We start from the raw sequence: 18,450 nt of genomic DNA on the forward strand, positions 1-18,450 counted from the left end.
CACCATTTCAGTAGTCCCTTTAGAGTTCATGTTTGTGTCTTTAGTATTTTAATTTGGTTCTGGTTAGTCTGAAGACCTTTCTTTTTCTCCGCAGATGATTTGAGGAAGCTGTTAAAATAACATTTATTAAATTTTGAAAGTGATGTGGTAATTGGGGGAGAGGGAGAGTACATTTGTTAGTGACTTTTTTTCCTTTAGGTTTCATTACTGACATTTGCCATGATAAAGTCTCCCCTCTTGATGATTCCATTCAGCAGCTCAGGCTGTTATTCCTCATGTAGGTTGAGTTCCCTGCAGAACACAAGGCAGCCACTTTAATGATCAGAGGACTGAGTAGGCTCACCACCTTAAACCCTAAAATGATGGTACTGCTGGAACCATCGACCTCACAGAATTGTTGTGAGGAAAGGTCCTTGCAAAGGGTTATTTAGAGGTGCTATTTCATTTGTTTTAAATGAGTGGGCCATCGGTTCAAGCTTGCAAAGCTTACATAGATACTTTTGTGATAGTATTGAGATTTGACCTGGATAAATCCAAGTTAATTTTTAACACCATAATAATATGTTGAAACTTAACATCTGGCAAACTGCCTCGTTGTGCCCTCTATCTTTGCCGGAGTGAAATCTGTTGCATACAGCAATTTTTTTCACATATTATTAATTGAGTAGTTTACCAAATGTTTTGTACTAGATTTCTGAGTATCTCTTAGCATTGCAGTCACAGGTGACTACTTGCAACAGGTATATGGATGCTTTTGCATTATTTGGAGTATCTTAATCCTCCTGAAACTACTGGAGAGCTGTTGGGCAAAGTACTCCTCATACATTCATTAAGGATGAGAAGTGTGCCTTGGGGAATGGGCATAAGAGCAAATGTGGTCCTCATCCTTAATTTAAAATATTTGATGACCTGGTTAAAGACTTAGGAATCTCATCAGATAAATTCGCCTTTCTTATTATATTATTATTACTATTATATCAGCTGCCTTAAAAATAAAAGCTTCATTTCTTCCCCCCAACCCCATTTGATTCTAGTCTCATTTTCTGTGTTTCACCAGGAATTTTATGTTTTCACAAAGTGGCTTAGAAAATGGCAGAAACTTTACTTGGGAAGGCAGGTTATAAAAATACTTAATAAGCAGATTTGCCCAAAAAGATTATTCTAGCCAATATCATTAACACTTTTCCATCTGTTTCAGAACTACATGGTTTTATCTTGTTTCTTCCCAGAACCCAATGTTGAAGATGGTAAGGTTGGGAGGGCTGCCATTCTAGAGGAAGCTCCAGAAATAAGCATAGAATTTAATGGCACCTAGTGTCTGTTCTAGAAGATGATCTAAAAATAACCTTCTGGCTAATTTATTGCACATATTTACCTTCTCATTTAGTTTGAGAAGAACATGGCTCTTGAAATGTTGATTCTCTGCTTGATCTAAGGATGGGGTCTATTGACATAGTTAGTACATTGTAGTGCTTTACTTAACTTCAAGCATTTTGATCTTTTGATTTATTTGCCTTCTTCTTCTTCTTCTTCTTCTTCTTCTTTTTAACAGTTTGTGGTTTGTATTTTCTAATGTTTTGTCCCTCCCCACCCCAAGGAAAAAAAACTGTTTTGGTGATTTTCCAGAACCAACAAAATGTATGCTTTCCTTCCAAGGGTTAGCTGAGTTGGCTCATCGTGAATATCAGGCAGGAGATTTTGAGGCAGCTGAGAGACACTGCATGCAGCTATGGAGACAAGAGCCAGATAATACTGGTGTGCTTTTATTACTGTCATCTATACACTTCCAGTGTCGCAGACTGGACAGGTAGGAACTTGGGCTTATTTCTTAGACATTGAAATTCAAGAAACAAAGTATACTTGAATCGTTGCTATTGTTATGTTGTCCTTCACGCAAGCCTGCAGAAATGCTTCTGAGCCTGCACAAGTTCATTCTAGTACTTGCTGGGTTCGTACATAACACTTGGGCCTGGTGGCAGCTTCTCTTTTCCTGGTTCTTGTTATTAGGCACAGGCATAATTGCTAAAGAGTTGAAGAGGGGAGGGCTAAAGGGACTTTGCAGACTTGACCACCTGGGGCTTTTGTTAACTATTCAGGTAACAAACTATTACTGGTCCTATTTCCTTTGACACTTGAAAGGCATGTCATGGGGGACAGGACAGGAGGGGAAATGGTTCACAAATGGAAATGCATATGGCTGGAGAGGAAATGTATGGCCTTCAAAAGATAACTACTACTAAAACATAAATTTGAATCTTTTGGACTAAACTGAATTACCAAGCAAGTAAAAGAATTATGCTGTAATGTACTAAGTGTTATGTATCCTTTACTACCCTTAACACAGGGGTCCAGGGTTACTTTGGTGCAGATGGTTGCATTGTTAGGATAGATGGAATGGAAGTGCACCTAGTAAGCACTTACTATGTGTTAATCCCTCTGTGGGGTGCCAAGAATAAAAGTACAAAATTGGTATAGTTCCTCTCTCAATTAAATTAAAGGAGACCACCTGTATAGTAGGGTTCAGCTCCAGGGTAGATGGAAAGGCCAGATCAGATGGTCCTTAGGTGCAGGGTTGTCATGTTTGACACTACCATGGAGGGTGGCTTGGGTGGGGTCCCAGTAGATGGGCTGCCCCTTGTTTCTTTTTGCTTTATGATGAGGCATGATATGTTAAGAAGAAAGCAACCAACAGTCTCTACAAGAAAAACCAACTATCAGTGCCTATCTCCCAGACTAATGTGTATTTGATTGGCTAGCTCATTGAGTTAGTATATCTATATCTGTATCTATATCTATATCTGTATATATCTGGGACAGGTACTACAGTTTAGAGAATTGGGCCCAGAATGGAATAGGAGATTGAATGGGCTAGGCTGTGTTTGGGAAATTGTATAGTACTTCTGTCGATTCCAAACTGCTCCCTTGTATGTGACCCTTTTAACAACCATTCTTCTAGTGATGTATGGTTGTGAATCTTTGAAATGCTATAGATTTAAGTAGCAAATTAGATTCTGGGACACTTTATTTCTTGAATCTATGATCAGTCTAGATAGAAGATCATTCTTTATTCATTCTACTATGCTCAGAAGACTAGAAAATGGATGATGGGGTTCTTTCCCCCCAAAAAAAACTTCTGAAAATGCTTTTGTTGCTTGCCTTTTTCTTCAGCACTCTGCTTTTAAAGTTATTTAAGTCTTACGTAGTTCCCAGTTAGGTGAATAATTGTCAGATAGTGAAAAGAACATGCAGGAGTCAGAAGACTGGCTTTTGGTATATGTCCTTTGCAGAGCCTGGATTTGATAATGTTTTGAGATGCTTTGTAAACTGTGGTATAGAAAGTTGACATTCTGGAATGGGAGGACTTGGTAGACCAGGCCAGGTTTGAGGAGGTGCCTTTCTCTAAATCATCCTTGTCACCGGTCTTCTCTCTTTTCCAGGTCTGCTCATTTTAGCACTTTGGCCATTAAGCAGAACCCACTTCTGGCAGAGGCCTACTCCAATTTGGGGAACGTGTACAAGGAGCGTGGACAGTTGCAGGAAGCTATTGAGCATTACCGACATGCACTTCGCCTCAAACCTGATTTCATCGATGGCTATATTAACCTGGCAGCCGCTTTGGTTGCAGCAGGAGACATGGAAGGGGCAGTGCAAGCTTATGTGTCTGCCCTTCAGTACAATCCTGTGAGTAGAATTTGGTAGTGACTATATTACTCCCACAGACACCCAGGAAGCTGCTTTGGGTAGCTCACTCATTGCAAAGCCAAAATAGTATTTTTGTGTTTGGGAAGGGGGTCTTTACATAAGATGAACACGATTACTTTAAGCTGGGCTCTTAAATAAGAAAATTCCTCTAATAAGCAGATAACGAAAAGGATAAAATCCACCCTCGCTGCAGTTCTTCTTGTGGGTCGTTCTGGTAAGTCTTGATGCTGTCTGAATTCTCAATGTAGAACGACTACAATGACAACATGTAGCTTGGGAATGCTGGATGTTTGTGATGGTGACGTTTCCCTATACTTAACATAACTGTCATATGGACTGGCTCCAACCATGTATTAGGAGCTGTAAGTTATGTTTAGGAGAGTTGTTACATAATAGGGGTTAGGACAGATCTTTTTGTTAACTGATAGGAAATTTGGTCTGCTTCTGCTGCTAATTAATTAACATAAGGTTTAGAGTTAGTTGCATAAGTGACTTAAAAGTCACTTAAATTCTGTGCTTCAGTTTATTCACCTCTAAAAATGGGACTGCTGCTTGCCTGCCTTCTTCACAGGATTGTTGGAGAATTCAATGAAAAAATTGACTTGAAGATTCTTGGTGAAAACTTAATACTCCCAATTAGGTAGTATGTTATGTGCACTTGAGCTTCTAAGTGGTTTTTAGGGAGTGAAAGTGTAGTGCATCTATCTGTCTGCTGTTGACATGTAAAATTTCTTTAAAACAGATGTCAAAGTATAAGGTTAGATCATTTTTTCTTCATCTTGTCATATCCAGGCAGCATAGAAGATAAAATTGGTAATGAAGTGAAAATGGTTTCACTAGGCTTTTTGTTTAGTGCCTATATTTTTCTTTATAATTAAAAATGAGCCAACAGATTAATTGCATATCCATCCTGTAAAAGATAAAAAGAGGTGTGAGAGAGAGCCCTTACTCTCAAGACGTTTACAATCCAATTGAGGAGACATGACATGCCTAGAAATAGAACTAGCAATCTAAGGCATTGTATATAAGGTAAGTGCAAAACGAATGGGTCCAGGAGACAAATACCCTATGAGTGAAAGGCCTTTACCATTTCGTTTGTGGTCCATCTAGTGGGGTAGTTTCCTCAAAGATCTGATAAACTAACCAGTCTCTGTACTTCAATACTCTGTCACTGCTGCCTTAGGGCTCAGTTCTGATAGTAAGTAGCGCTCCCTTAGTTCAGAACCTCAGTTGCTAATACTTAATAGCAGTAGAAAATGAAGAATAATTAATATGTTGAATGACTGAATTAGAATCCAAAAAGTTATCAACAGGCTAGTGTGATGGGCTGAATCCCATAAGATAAAATTTTACATAGACAAATGTAGACTCTATCTAGCACTTTGGTTTTTTTTTTAAAAAAAAGCCAACTGAACATATACTCAATGGTAGAAGACGATTAGCAGCTATAGAATTTTTCATTTAAAAAAGGTGTGATTTTATTGGACTGTGAACTCAATGTAAAACATCAGTGTGATCCTTCGACTAAGAAATCGAAGGAGATTTTTGCCTGCACTGATAGAAACCTAGGGACCCTAAAGAGGGAGGAGACGGTCTCTTTCTAAGCTGCCTTGGTTAGATATCATCTGGAGGATTGCCTTCAGGTCTGGGTGCTGCCTTTAAGAGATTTTGCATAAGCTAAAGTACATCCAGGACGGTGCAGGAGACTGGAAGCTATGCTTACAAATGAAAATAGATTACCAGGAACTGGGCTTGGTTAGACTAGAAAAGAAAATGGTATGTGACTGTTGTCTTCAGGTAGCTGAAGACCTGTCAGTCAACTGGAAGAGAATTCCTCTTGTACCACCACAGTTTTATCTTAATTGTACTAGCCTTTTGATCTCTGGATCCTCGTTCTGTTCATCAGTATATGAAGACCTTACCCTTCATACTCTGTTGTCAGTACTGGCAACTAAAGACTAGAACTGGACTTTTTATCTGATTTGAGAGGGCAGAACTAGTAGCAATGGGTTGCAAATAGGTATTTGTGCCTGATACAAAGAAAAGCTTCAAACTGTCTCAAAGTGACCGTGGGGGGTCCTCAACCTGAGAAGACTTCACATGCCAGCTGCATGTCCTATTGTGGAATGGCGTTATTTATTATTGTGGGTGTGGGAGGGGTCCTGTTCAGGAATAAGTTGCCCTAAATAATAGTTTCTCCCAACTCTGAGACTGTATGGAAATGAGACGATGAGAAAAGGAGATGTTAGAGAACTGTGATTCTGAAGGACCAAGCCATTAGCTCAACCGAAATCTGTCCTGCCCTGCCACAGAAGCTGGATGGTACCAATAAGGAAAGTTGGATTACTCTGAATCGTGTACAATGCTGGAACCCCTGGTTGTTTGCTGGGTGGATTGGAAACATTGACGTGATTTCAGCTTTTCATGATTACTCGTCATGAGTAAATATTCCCGGGCATCCTTCACTTGCTTTAGTGAAGGTGCTATGAGTGCCCTGACCTTTGCTGTTTGACTGACTGATAAAGCTTGAAACGTTCCCAGTGCCTCATTGACTTTGTATGGTAGTAGCTGCATTGCCATGGTCTTTATGTCACACTTGAAGGTTTGCAGGGCACTTCATAAATATCTCATTTGAACCTCACAATAACCCTGGGAGGTGTGGTGCTATTCTGATCCCCAGTTTGTGGTTGAGGAAACGGAGGCAGAGACTGGTTAAGAGTCACACAGCTAGTGAGTGTGTGCAGCCACATATGAGTTCTGGCCTTCCTGACTCCAGGTTCAGTATTCTATTTACCGTGCCACCAGCTGTCTCTAAATGGTCCAAGACACTCAGACAACTTTGATTTTGCAGTGGTGAAGAAGTGCAGTATTAATGACTGACAGTCATTACTTTATTACAGCTTTACTACGTCTCCATTTTATAAGTTAGTCCCCCACTTAACTTGTATCTAGTGGCGTCTCATTTCTAATGAAAAGGTAGGTCACGTTCAGGGCTGTTTTTTGACTCGATCGGAGAAATTGCCCTGATACATTGAGCTGTTTGATTTTTGCTTTTTGTATCATCAGTAGCTCTTCAGAGCTTCTGGTAATGTTTGGTGTGTTGACGTGGCGGAAATGCTAAGTCTGCCATTTTAAAGGTGCTTTTGCTGACGGTCTTGATCACGGATTTGATGGAGTTGATTTTAGATTATTCTCAGCAAGTGGTACGAGCATTACATGGTTGTCCTGGTGTGCTTTTGCTGTTCCTGAAGCTTCACTTTTACTGTGATTACCCTCCTTCCAGTGACCAGTCCATTGAGCACTGTTTTGTCATCCTGATGTCATAAGTGTCAGGGGCTCTCACTTCTGCAGCTGAGCTCTGGAGGACCATTCATTTCTGTGCTTTTGCTGCTGTTGGTTAAATGTAGCACATGTCAGAGGTCAGTAAATATTTGAGTGCTTGCTGTGTGCATTGCTAGAAGCTCTGGGGAGATCAGAAAAACTAATGGGGTTCCTTTGCTTGCTTATGATCCAGTGAGACAGGATACACACGTAAGAGAGGCAGCAGATCAAAGGGGATGCATGCACTGCTAAAGCTAGGGAGGGTAGTGTGTGTGAGTGTGCTGGAGAAATTTGGAGAAAGGAGGTGTCAAAAGCAATATTATTAATCTTAAAGGATTAGGGATATTGTCCCTTCCCCTCCAAGGATTATTCTTTGTTGTGGACAACCATGTTCTCCTATATAAAAAAAAATTGTTTGCTAATACCCTAAAAGCAAGTTTAAGTTGGCCTAATCATGAGCAGTCAACCCAGCATGGCAGTTCTGTGTTGAGGACATCCTATAGTTTGCCTAATCTTTGCTCATAGTTAAGACTTGCTGATTCTGAGAAACGATTCAGAATTCAGTATGGTGCATAGCGAAAACACCAGCTCTTAACTGAATAGGGGCGCATGATATTTCTTAACTGTTGGTGTTTTTCTGGGCAGAGTCGGACAGATGCCAGAAGTAGTCTCATGACAGATGCCTTTCCCTCCCGTTTGGGTGAAGGTGTCAGGTGACTATCTGTACAAGTTCAGCTTTGTCTAAGGAGCAGAGTCAAGTGGTGGCCCTGCACTGAGGGTGCTAATGAACAATACAGTGTAAACAGCAGGAAACACAAGGAGTTGAGGAATTTATTCTTGCGTAACAGCTAAGCATCATTTTTAAGTTTCTGAACTTCTCTCGGAAGCCTAGGTTCTGGTTATTTTGTTTCACAAGATTTTCTGTTTTAGTGGAAGTTCTAGCTTTGGTATGATTCAACACTGCCTTGGTAATATAATTAATAATTAAATTGTATTGAATCTGAGTATTTGGCTTGTGAGTGCTGATCTTTTGAGGGACAGAGAAGCTATTTACTTCCCTGATTCACTGCTTCAACCTTAAGTGACACAGTAGAATGAAGTGTAGAACTCCAAAATGTGATTGCAAGGTTTCTGAAGTTATGCCACAACAGAGTACAGTTAATGATAAAGTGTCTCTGATTTCTAGGATTTGTACTGTGTTCGCAGTGACCTGGGGAACCTGCTCAAAGCCCTGGGTCGCTTGGAAGAAGCCAAGGTAGGTGTTCATTAGAATGCATTTAAACGTCAGCGTTTTGAAAACTTGTACTCTTTGCTAAGTCTTCCAGTCTTCATTGAGCTATCTTCACAAACAGTCCTGAGAAACTGAGGAAAACTGACAGCATGAATCGCCTCAGCCTAGAGCAAGGCCAGGCTTTGGCACCCCTGCTCTAAATCTGGGGGTAAAGAAAGCAAGGACCTGAACGTTGTGGAGCCCTTCTACTGAGCTAGATCCCCCTGTATCATTGGGCTCCAGCAGGATCTTATCTGGGAATAAATAACATTCCTTCATATCTGAGGCTTGCTGCTCTTCTAAGTCCTTTGTGGCTTGTAAGTGGAGAGGAAAGTCATCAAAATGTTACCCTGTAATACTGGCATTTAAACTTCTTATTCTTTAACCTTCCTCCCCTCATCTCCCCCTCCCCCAACTCCCCTACCCTTTTTACAGTGGAAGAAAGGCTGCTAAATGATAACAAATTTAATAATTGGAGCTTCCCCCCCCCTCACCCCCTCCTCTCATTCTACCTCCCCACCTCTTTACAGTCTTCTCTTCCCCCTTCCCTGCAGTCTCCTTAGTCTTCTCCTTCCCTTCTTTATTTCCTTCTCTTTCCCTGCCTTACTCCCTTTAAAAAATATCAAAGGGCAGAAGGACAAAGCTGGTTTGTTTGGGAAATGGACTGATCGAAAGAAAACTTGCTAAAGTGGAAAGGTGGCTTTTAGCAGTCTTTGTTTCCAAATGATGAGAATTTGAATACCAGGTTGGGTTTTAAAGCTTTTGGCATAATTTAAAACATAAATTACAAAATGAAATTGTCTTGTTACAAGCCACCTTACGCAATCGCGCTGCAGGGGTGAGGAGTGGGGAGAAACCAGAGAGCCTCTGAAACTCCCACCTGTTGCTCTGAGCCCCACGCGCATGCTGATGCGTGGAGTGTATGCGCAGCGTAGCTGTCTGTTTGATCACCTCATTGTAGGGAGAGCGAAAGGCTTTTTGGCACCATCTGATGGTAAAAAGCACTGATTTTTTTTTTTAAAGTGCAGAGTTCATAAATTCATTATACTGGCCATTTGGATTAACCGACATAGGTTTCTACCCTATGAATTCCATCTGATTGATTAAAAATGACCTGAAAAGATGTCTCGTTGGTGATTTCTATAGGAAATCTTCCAGGCCCTGTTCATTTTCATCCCACCAAGCGGACAGCTAACACGAATTGCACTTCACTGCAGCTTTAGAGACCGGTTTAGGCTGAGACACTGCGCCTGCCTTAGGTTGCTGACTTCTTTGTTTCAGAGCTCTGGAGACACCTAGTTTGAAAAGCGTTATACTGTTTTTGTGAGAACTTAGTAAACAAGACAACTATGGAGTGAAATGCAATGTATTTCTTTTGTAATCAGTGCATTTAAAAATTCAAGCCAGCAAATTCTTAGTAGCTAGAAGCAAATTTGTTTTACAGAAATTTCAGAGCCTTTCTTCCAGCAAAGTCCCTGCTGTATGCAATAGTCCTGATTAACCCTCTCCCTTCTGCATGACTCCCATGTTACAGACTGAGACTGTCCTCATTCCCATATGTTATAGACATATCCAAAGAATTTCAATTGCTTTGTTGAACTTTTACTAATGATCTTGTTTTATTTTCTCTCTTGTTTTTGGTTTTTCACCATTGATATTGTATTTAGAAGGTTTCAGGTGGGTGAAACCTCCTATTCCATGCGTAAGGTGCCTCGCTGAAGGGAGCTCGAGGCCTGGATCTAGGGCAGACACACACCTCCTCCTCCTCTTCCAGCAAGGAACGCACCGAAAAGTCACATGATGAGAAATATGGTAACGGGTTTGTAACTGCCACAGCAAAACAATTTGCCTCCATGCCTGAATCTTCTGTCTTGTGGCTTCAGAAAAAGCTTAAAAACTATTTTATTTACAAGCAAGTAATGTAAGAGAATGTTTTATACTTTAGCCACAATTCTTTCAAAGAAATAAAGTTAAAGTAAATTAAACTATTAAAAATTAATTGGAGATAATTTACTAGTAAAAGCTTCTAACTCTCCTTGTTGTTCATTTTTTTTTCCTTTTTTCTTCTTTGTTTGGATTGCAGCGTTCTGCTCTTCTGATGACGCGCTGTGACCCTGCAGTAGCGCAAAGGCTGCGCAGCGTTACCGCGCTATGCGTGCGAATGAACCCCTGTGAACGGTTGACTAGATGAGTAATCTGATCGACTGGCTCCCTCAGTCCTATTCTGTAGCCTTTTTGGATCAAATTGGGTTTTAGCCTCAGCACTGTGAGTCGAGCTGATCTCATTACCAACAAACACTCAATGCGGGCCTGTCTGGTAGATTAATGGATCTCGTTGGCCGTTTGCTGTGCCTAAGGGTGTTCTGCAGAGCGCAGCAGCAGTCGCAGCGATGGCGCGGCGCGATGCTGTTAGGAGGCGCTAGCGATGTTTGCGCTTGCATTACAGGGACCTCAACCCAGGTGCATTCCTGTCATTTGAGGTTTCAGCTTCAGTCCCCCTGGGTGTGGGCCAAGTCAGAGTAGAGCTTATGTAGCTGACTGGGGAAGAGGATGGCTCAGTGATTTGCATAAGGAGAATAGAGAAGGAAGCGTAAGCCCCTACTGCTCGATTTTGGTTTTGTGGAAAGTCTTTAGTACTGAGGAAAACGGGTTTCGTTTGGTGACCCCAGAAGAAGGTTTTCTATCCGTAATAAGCAGGCCCAGGTGTCAGGATGAGAACTGACAGCAAGTGAGAAGTCCAGCTCTAGACTGAGGCAACTGGCTTTCCAGGTGAGTTCCCAGCCTAAGGGTTTGTCCTTGTTTGGCAGAACTGAACATGGTGGTTTGCACTTGGGTTCTGGTTGGCGCGGGCGCAGGAGCAGCCAGCTGTGGCAGCGCAATTTAGTTTTGGCGCAAGCGAGCCTATGCTGCAGGGTCACTTTTGGCCGGTCAGAGAAGGAATACTGACATCAACTTTTTTTTTCCCCTTGATCTTTTTTTTTCTTTACAAATTTTCCCCTTTCCCTATACCTTTTCCCCTCCCATCTTTTTTCTTCTTTCATTAACCCTTCCAAGGCATGTTACTTGAAAGCAATTGAGACGCAACCAAACTTTGCAGTAGCTTGGAGTAATCTTGGCTGTGTTTTTAATGCCCAAGGGGAGATTTGGCTCGCAATTCATCATTTTGAAAAGGTAAGTCATTGAACTGGTAATTTATCAAGAATCTATGTGTGCAGAAAGCCTGACACTAATATGTTGTGTTAATATCTGTATACACTGACTGCATCAGCGTATAGATGTGGGATATGTGTAGTGCTTTTACACACACACACACGCATACATGTACATCTAGACCTATCCTACATCTGTGATGTAGTGATCCCTGGGTAGCATAAGGCAGATTTCACTCTCCAGTTAGAAACTCAGGTGATGATGGCAGCCATTCAAAGTAGCTCAGAATTGATTAATGAATCTGCTAGTGGGTCTGATTTTTGCATTGAGGAAGTAATTATCGGTCAGCGTGGCCTGTTTGTCCCCTTATCTACTTAATGACACTGTAATAGTCACAATTGAATACCTACCCCCCCCCCTTTGGGGGGTTCCTGATATCATTTGATCCTCATCATATACCTTCCTGTTGGCAGGAATTGTGACTCAGGGAGTTGATGTGATTCACTTAAGTTCTTAACAGTAATAGCTAGGATTTATATGGTCCTTTGAGGTTTGCAAATATTCTAATTTTATCCCCACAACCTTGAAGGTAGATGCTATTACTATACCACCTCCCCCCCCCCTTTTTTTTTTTAAACAGCTAAGGAAAATGAGGCAGACAAATTAAGTGACTTGCGCAAGGTCAGAGAGCGAGTAAGTATCTGAGGTCAGATTTGAACTCAGGGTCATATGGAATTGTCACTTAAATCAGTTGTCATACTCTGCTCAGAAACCCTTGGGTGCTATTATGATGAAGGCCAACTTCCTTAAGTTGGCATTTGTGGCCTTCTGTCATCTGGACTCATCTGGGCTTCCAATCCAGCCTTATCTCAAGGACTTCTTTACATACAGCCTGGCTTCTGGTACAGTGAAGTCTGGCTCTTCACTCTCCCTTCAAGGAGAAAGATCACCAGAACTTGATGCTATTGATGGTTTGTGACCTTGAGTCTACGCCTCTGGTCCTTCACCTATAATAGGATGTTTTGGACCATGAGCTTGTGGAGTTAGAGAACGTGGGTTCAAATCCTGCTTCTGATAACTTGTGGAACAGAAGCAAGTCACTGAACTTGGCTGTTTTTCAGCTTTTTCATCTTTAAAATGAGCATCTGCTCTCTCTGCCAGTTTAAGCTTTCTATCTATATTCAGGCTCAGTTCCTAGGCTACTTTTCATGAAAAACAGTTTTCCTTTTTTATCCTGAACTCTTAATCATTAAACAGTTTCAATATTAAAAAAAAAATCAAAGACATGAAGTTGTGAACTTCTATTAATGTGCAATTAAAACCTTTTTTTATTCTGAACCTAACATCAAATAAAATGAGCATTCATTTCTCCATTCAAAGTAGATTGTAAAAAGAATTGTACATGAAACTGTGAATGTCATAAGTGCAGCTTCCTTTTAAGTATATAATTATTTCAACAGGGAACTCTTCCTCCCCACAACATGGTACTTTAGAAGATGTCTTGCTTCTATGTTTCCTTCTGGCTTCTGTTATCTTCTGGGCATCTTTTTTTTTTTTTTAAAAAGTGCTTCAGTGATCCTGTTTTCTTTTTCTTTGGCAACTTATTGTTAGCCTTCCTCTATCCCTTCCAATTGGTAAACAAAACCAAACCCTTGTAAGTCAAGCAAAACAGATTCCCACGTTGGCTGTGTCTGAAAATGTCTGTCTCATGCTGAAGTCTGTCCATCCCGTCTGTGGCAGGAGGTGGGTGGGGAGCCTGCTTCAGGCCTCTGGTATCATGGCTGGGCATGGCGTTCATCAGCCTTCCTCAGACTTCCGGAGTTTGTTGTTATTGCATAAATACTTATGGTTCTGCTCCCCAGGACCCTGGAGCAGTTCATATAAGTCTTTCTGGATTTCTTTGAAACTGTCCCTTTTATCATTTCCTAAAGTGCAGTAAGAGCCCATTACCTTTGAATACCATAATTTGTTTAGCTGTGCCCAGGTAATGGGGACCCTCTTAATTTCCAGTCCTTTGCTGTAATAAAAAGAATTGCTATGAACAGATTATGTGAATGAATCTTTTTCTTATTTCTTTGCTCTCTTTGGAGCATGGCCCTATTAGTTGTATCCCTGGATACATAGTTGTTTTTTAAAAGCGTATATTAAATTTAATATTATGGTGACATAATTGCCCTATTCTGAATTATTTTGTGTACTTTTTAAATGTTTGGTTGAGGTACTTTATTTAATTTTTTAAAATTTGGCATCTGTCACTGTCTATCTCCTGTGCCCCCCCCCAAGCTCTCCTTTGTAACACATATAGGTGAGCAGTACAGACTGTGTCTGAAAATGTACAGCTCGTTCTGTTCTATACTTCTACCAAGAGGTGAAAACCATGCTCTCTCAGTCTTTGAAGCCATGATTCGAAAGTCTTTACTTTATGTGGTTATTCTATACATCTTTCTCTTAGTACTGCTCATTTCACTCTGTATTAGTTCATATGAATCTTCTAAGTGGCTTTTTAGAAGGCAGAGAGTAGTAGAATGTTGCTTGTACTAGGCCAAACAAAATTTTTTGAGGCGTTCTTTATTTAGGCAATTGATCATTTGAAAGCTAGTTTATGTTTTCTGAGCCAAAACTTGGGCTTGAAGATGATCTGGGTTTTTCTTGGTTATTTCCCCATCCAATTGAGTTAGGTGACCTCTTTAAACCTGTGGGGAGCATTTCATCCCACGTGTGCTACTTCTTTAAAAAAAATGTGGGGTAATGCTTTTTAGTTTTTATATACCAGGTTAAAAAAAAAATTAGGTCATGGCCTTCTCTCTCCCTCTTTCCCTCTCTCCCTCCTCTCTTTAAAAACTGATCAAGTGACTGAGTCAGATACCTGGGGATACTGTCACGCTCCAGATCTACAGGGTCTTCCCAAAAGATGACACTGTCTATACAGAGCTTGAAAGGACTGAAGAGGGTGTGGAGTTTAATGCCCTCATTTTTCAGGTGAGGAAACTGAGGCCCAGTGAGGTGAAGTGACTTGCCCAAGGTCCCACAGGGACTCAACCTGAGTTGAAATTTGAATCTGGTCCTCTGAGTGTGCTCTTTCAACTTTACCATACTGCCTTCTGGAGGCATTAAAATAAGTGGTCCCAAGCTTTGGCTTCACTCCAGGGCTAGAAAGACCATTGGGCATCAGGGCTTCTTACTCAGTGTGTCCAGTTGTGCTTAGGTATAGGGAATTACCTACCCAGATGTGCCCCCTTCCCCTCAACCTTAATTTGGCTTTTTCCCTTAGCTTTGGGAGTGACTCCTTTTGGTGACTGCTTTCCTATTTCCCTTGAAGTAGGGCTGTTTTATGTCCTCAAAGCAAAGCTGCCAAGTTGAACTATGAAATTTGTTAGAATAGTTTTCTTTTAAAGTAACAGTTGTACAGAATGTGTGTTGGAAGGGACCTCTGTGGCCATCTAGTCTGAAGACTACACCTGAAGAAGAGCCCCTTCAATACTACGGTATATCAAGCAGTGAGGGCAAAAATCACTGCCCTGACACTGTGTGTTCCACTTTGGATAGCTCTGATCTTCCAGCCAAACTTCCCTTTATCAGCTAAAATATGCTTCTTTGTAACTTCCAACTCTTGTTCTCAGTTCTTTCCCCTGTGGCCGCATAAGTCTAATCTTCTCGCTGGCCAGACTTTAGATTTCCCCAAGTACTTCATTTAGGACATTGTGAAGAGCAATACAGTAACTCCAGAAGTGTTAATTTTTACAAAACTGTAACAGATTTTCCAAACTCTAAATGTAGACCCAGCTTAGGACACTGAGGAATAATAGAGTAACTTTGGTAGTGGCTGTTGAAAATGGTTACAGTGTCTAAATACAAGCCCTAGAAAGCTGTTAATAGGGAGTCTTGTGATTACTCTGAAAGGATTAGTTAGAAATGAAATGAGAGAATCAGGGCATTAGTCTGTTACAAGCCTATACTTCAGTTCATGTTTGATGGGTGGAATTATGAGGAAGTTAGTGGTTGGTACTGTCCTGAGAGAAGGCTTTGGAGGGACTGGTCTCATTGTTAATTGTGAATTCATAGACTCAGTCTGAAGAGATCTCAGAAGGCACATATCCGTAGGAAGTGCTTAAGAAATACACATTTAATTGATATGCGACCAACTTGGAACAGAACCCCCTCATACTTTTAACGTCTGTCAAGTGTTTGGTCTGAGTCCGGATTTGAACTCGGGTCCTCCTGACTTCAGGGCCAGTGCTCTATCCACTGCGCCACCGAGCTGCCCCCAAGCAGAACAAACGTAATCTCTTACTTGATAGTCCTAGACTCCACTAAGTTTTCTTCATGTCGGCACCTGGCCCTTTATTCACCATTCTGGGGGTGGGGTGGGGGGTGGGTGTGTGGGTGTGTAAAAAAGATGGTACCCAGAGAGATTCAGGAAAGTGCTTCTGTTAAAGCTGGAGAATACATTAGCTTTTCTGGCTTCTGCACTATACTAACAGTCCAAAATCAACGACCTTTCTTTTTTTACATGAGTCTAATATCTGTTACATTTAAGTAGATTTATCTCATTATTTTAGTTTTCTGTTTTTAGATCTAACATGTTTTTAGCCCCTGATTTCATATCTTCCTCAAACTTGACAGGTATGCCATTTTGACCTTGAAGTCACTCACTTAGTAAAAATGCTGACAAGAATAAGACCAGAAATTAAAAGCTAAAAGACTCGGGTCCTCAGAGGCCTTCTATTTAGCACAACCCCTCTCTTTGTTATTTTTTCCTTTTTAAAAAAATTCTGAACTTAAAACACCCACTAAAATGAGTGCTTTTCATATACACAAGAGAAAAGAAAGAGAGTGGTACATGGCACTACTAATCTCTTATGTATGGCTTGCTTTTCTTTTTAAGTATGTGATGAGTTCTGCATGTTAAATTCCAAGCAGTCTTGTTTGTCCATGATTCTTTCCTGGCCATCTGTTTGGAGCAATTACAAAAACTTGCTTCAATGATCCTTTTTTTCTCTCTGTTCTTTTTCTCCCTGTCCCTTGCTCCCACCTCCCAACCCCCAAATTGAGGGAAAAGATAAATAAAACCTTTGTAACAATTATGCATAGTCAAGCAATAGAAATTCCTACATTGGCTGTATATTAAAATATATTTCATTCTACGTTTTGAGTTCCTCACCTCTTTGTGAAGAGATGAGTAGCATGCTTTATCATCTGTTCCCTGGGAAAGGGAGCCCTACAGATGTTCGGTGACTTGAACGGTGAATGTCATGGGATAGGATATTACTAGGCAGGATTTGAACTTGGGTCCTCTCCCTCTAGAACAGATTGAAGGTCAAGGGTATATGTGTGAGGCATTCTATTAAAGACCTTCCATCGAGGTTGTTTAAAGATCCATTCATCACTCTTTTGGTATGGTCATTGAACTATATTTGTTTAAGTATACTATTATTTAGCCCACATCCCTTTTTCTTATTTGCAACGATTGCTGAGGGATTTCTTAATTTAATATTTATTAATATTTAATAATTTAGTTAATCTCTTATCTGTGGTGTTCTCCTGATATACCAATCTGGTAATCCAGTCAAAGGAGGAAATCCTTTACAGATCTGAATCCTTACAGACAACTCCTTCAATAATTTGTTTCCAGGACTCCAATTGGCCTGTGGTTTTAGTAATGTACCCCTTTTTTTTTTTAAAGTAGTTCTACCTTCTCTCTGATGCTCATTGTAACCCCTTTCTCCCTAAGCATCATTCTTAACCCTTCTTTGATCATGCATTTTCAACCAATGTAGCTTTAAAAGTAATCTCCTTTGTTTTGCTGGTAGTATTCATTCCCACTTTGCTGCAGTTTAACTTTTCTGACAGTTGGCTTCTTTTGTATGTTTTTTAAAGATACTCCTCTTCTGACACTGAAATTGCTTCCAATTATTCTCCCCCTTGGTACCTTAACCAAGTCATTTGGAATGAATGCCATTAATTAATTAATTAACATTAATAGTTGCACTCCTTATCATAAGGAATGAAATAAAGGAGGAAAAAAATTACGTTGTTCCTTGGAACTTTGGTTTCTTCCTCATTAAAATGAGAACTGTAGACTACGTGGTTTACGTTTTCTTCTTGCTCTTAATATTCATTAATTTAGTAAAAAATACAACAAATGAAAGTATAATAATTTTATACATTTTAGCTCATAATTGAAGGTGTTATAGTTAACATTTGAGAAGTTCTTGCAAACACATTTTACCTAATTCCTGTAACATGGGGCGATATCCACTGTCTGAGTCTCTCTCTCATTTTTAGGCTGTGACACTGGACCCCAATTTTCTTGATGCGTACATCAATTTGGGAAATGTCCTGAAGGAGGCACGCATATTTGACAGGTGAGGGAATGTACTGTTAGAAACAAAATGTTTGTGTTTTCTTTGGGCTTACTTGCCAATATTTCACAAGCCTTTTATTTAGTTCATGAGTACTTTTCTTTTTCCAGGGGAATTTGTCAGTTATTTTGCTTGTTGGCCCTTATATAACACTACTCCTTCTCTGTAATTCACTCCACTCATAATATTAGCTTATGTTTACATAGTACTTAAAGGTTACATCATGTAGGAGCTTGGGGATGGCAGGAGAGCAATAATCCCAAACCTAGTACTCACTCTTGAAAAGATGGTTGGAAGCGAATAGTACCCTAAGTCTAAATGGACCAGGAGGCCTACGGCTTTTGAGGGCATAATGTCAAAACAATAGAAAAGAAAGAGGAAGGGCAATTCTGCACCATGAATACCTTAAATCTCAGTGCTAAGGAATCCAAGGGTGTCTTTTGTGTGACATAAGTATTCTTCCTTTCTTTTAATACCATGTTTTTTAAGGAGCCATTCTTTGTCGAGAAATAATTGTCTTTTCGTTTTGGATTAGTATGGATAAATATGTTCCCTTGTCTAAAGGGTTAGATAGTTTTTAAAGAAATTTCTTTACTTGGGAGGTAGTTTTATACTTTGCGATATTATTGATTTAGAGTTGATCTT

At 40.3% G+C, this 18,450-nt stretch overlaps 1 protein-coding gene across 2 annotated transcripts in view; it reads left to right on the forward strand.

Annotated features, from left to right (window-relative positions):
- The window catches only part of OGT (O-linked N-acetylglucosamine (GlcNAc) transferase), a 31,379-nt gene that overhangs the window by 1,943 nt on the left and 10,986 nt on the right, over positions 1–18,450 (forward strand). For both annotated transcript variants that reach the window (XR_002322384.2, XM_020976618.2), the window contains exons 2-6: positions 1,657–1,807; positions 3,438–3,681; positions 8,210–8,278; positions 11,348–11,464; positions 17,729–17,808. Coding sequence is in view for 1 of the 2 variants with exons in the window: in XM_020976618.2 (XP_020832277.1) it covers positions 1,657–1,807; positions 3,438–3,681; positions 8,210–8,278; positions 11,348–11,464; positions 17,729–17,808 (661 nt within the window). In the remaining variant the exon portion in view is untranslated. The remainder of the gene's footprint in view (positions 1–1,656; positions 1,808–3,437; positions 3,682–8,209; positions 8,279–11,347; positions 11,465–17,728; positions 17,809–18,450) is intronic.

This window comes from Phascolarctos cinereus, unplaced genomic scaffold (assembly GCF_003287225.1).
Source record: "Phascolarctos cinereus isolate Bilbo 61053 unplaced genomic scaffold, phaCin_HiC Scaffold_8;HRSCAF=390, whole genome shotgun sequence".
Classification (NCBI taxonomy): Eukaryota; Metazoa; Chordata; class Mammalia; order Diprotodontia; family Phascolarctidae; genus Phascolarctos; species Phascolarctos cinereus.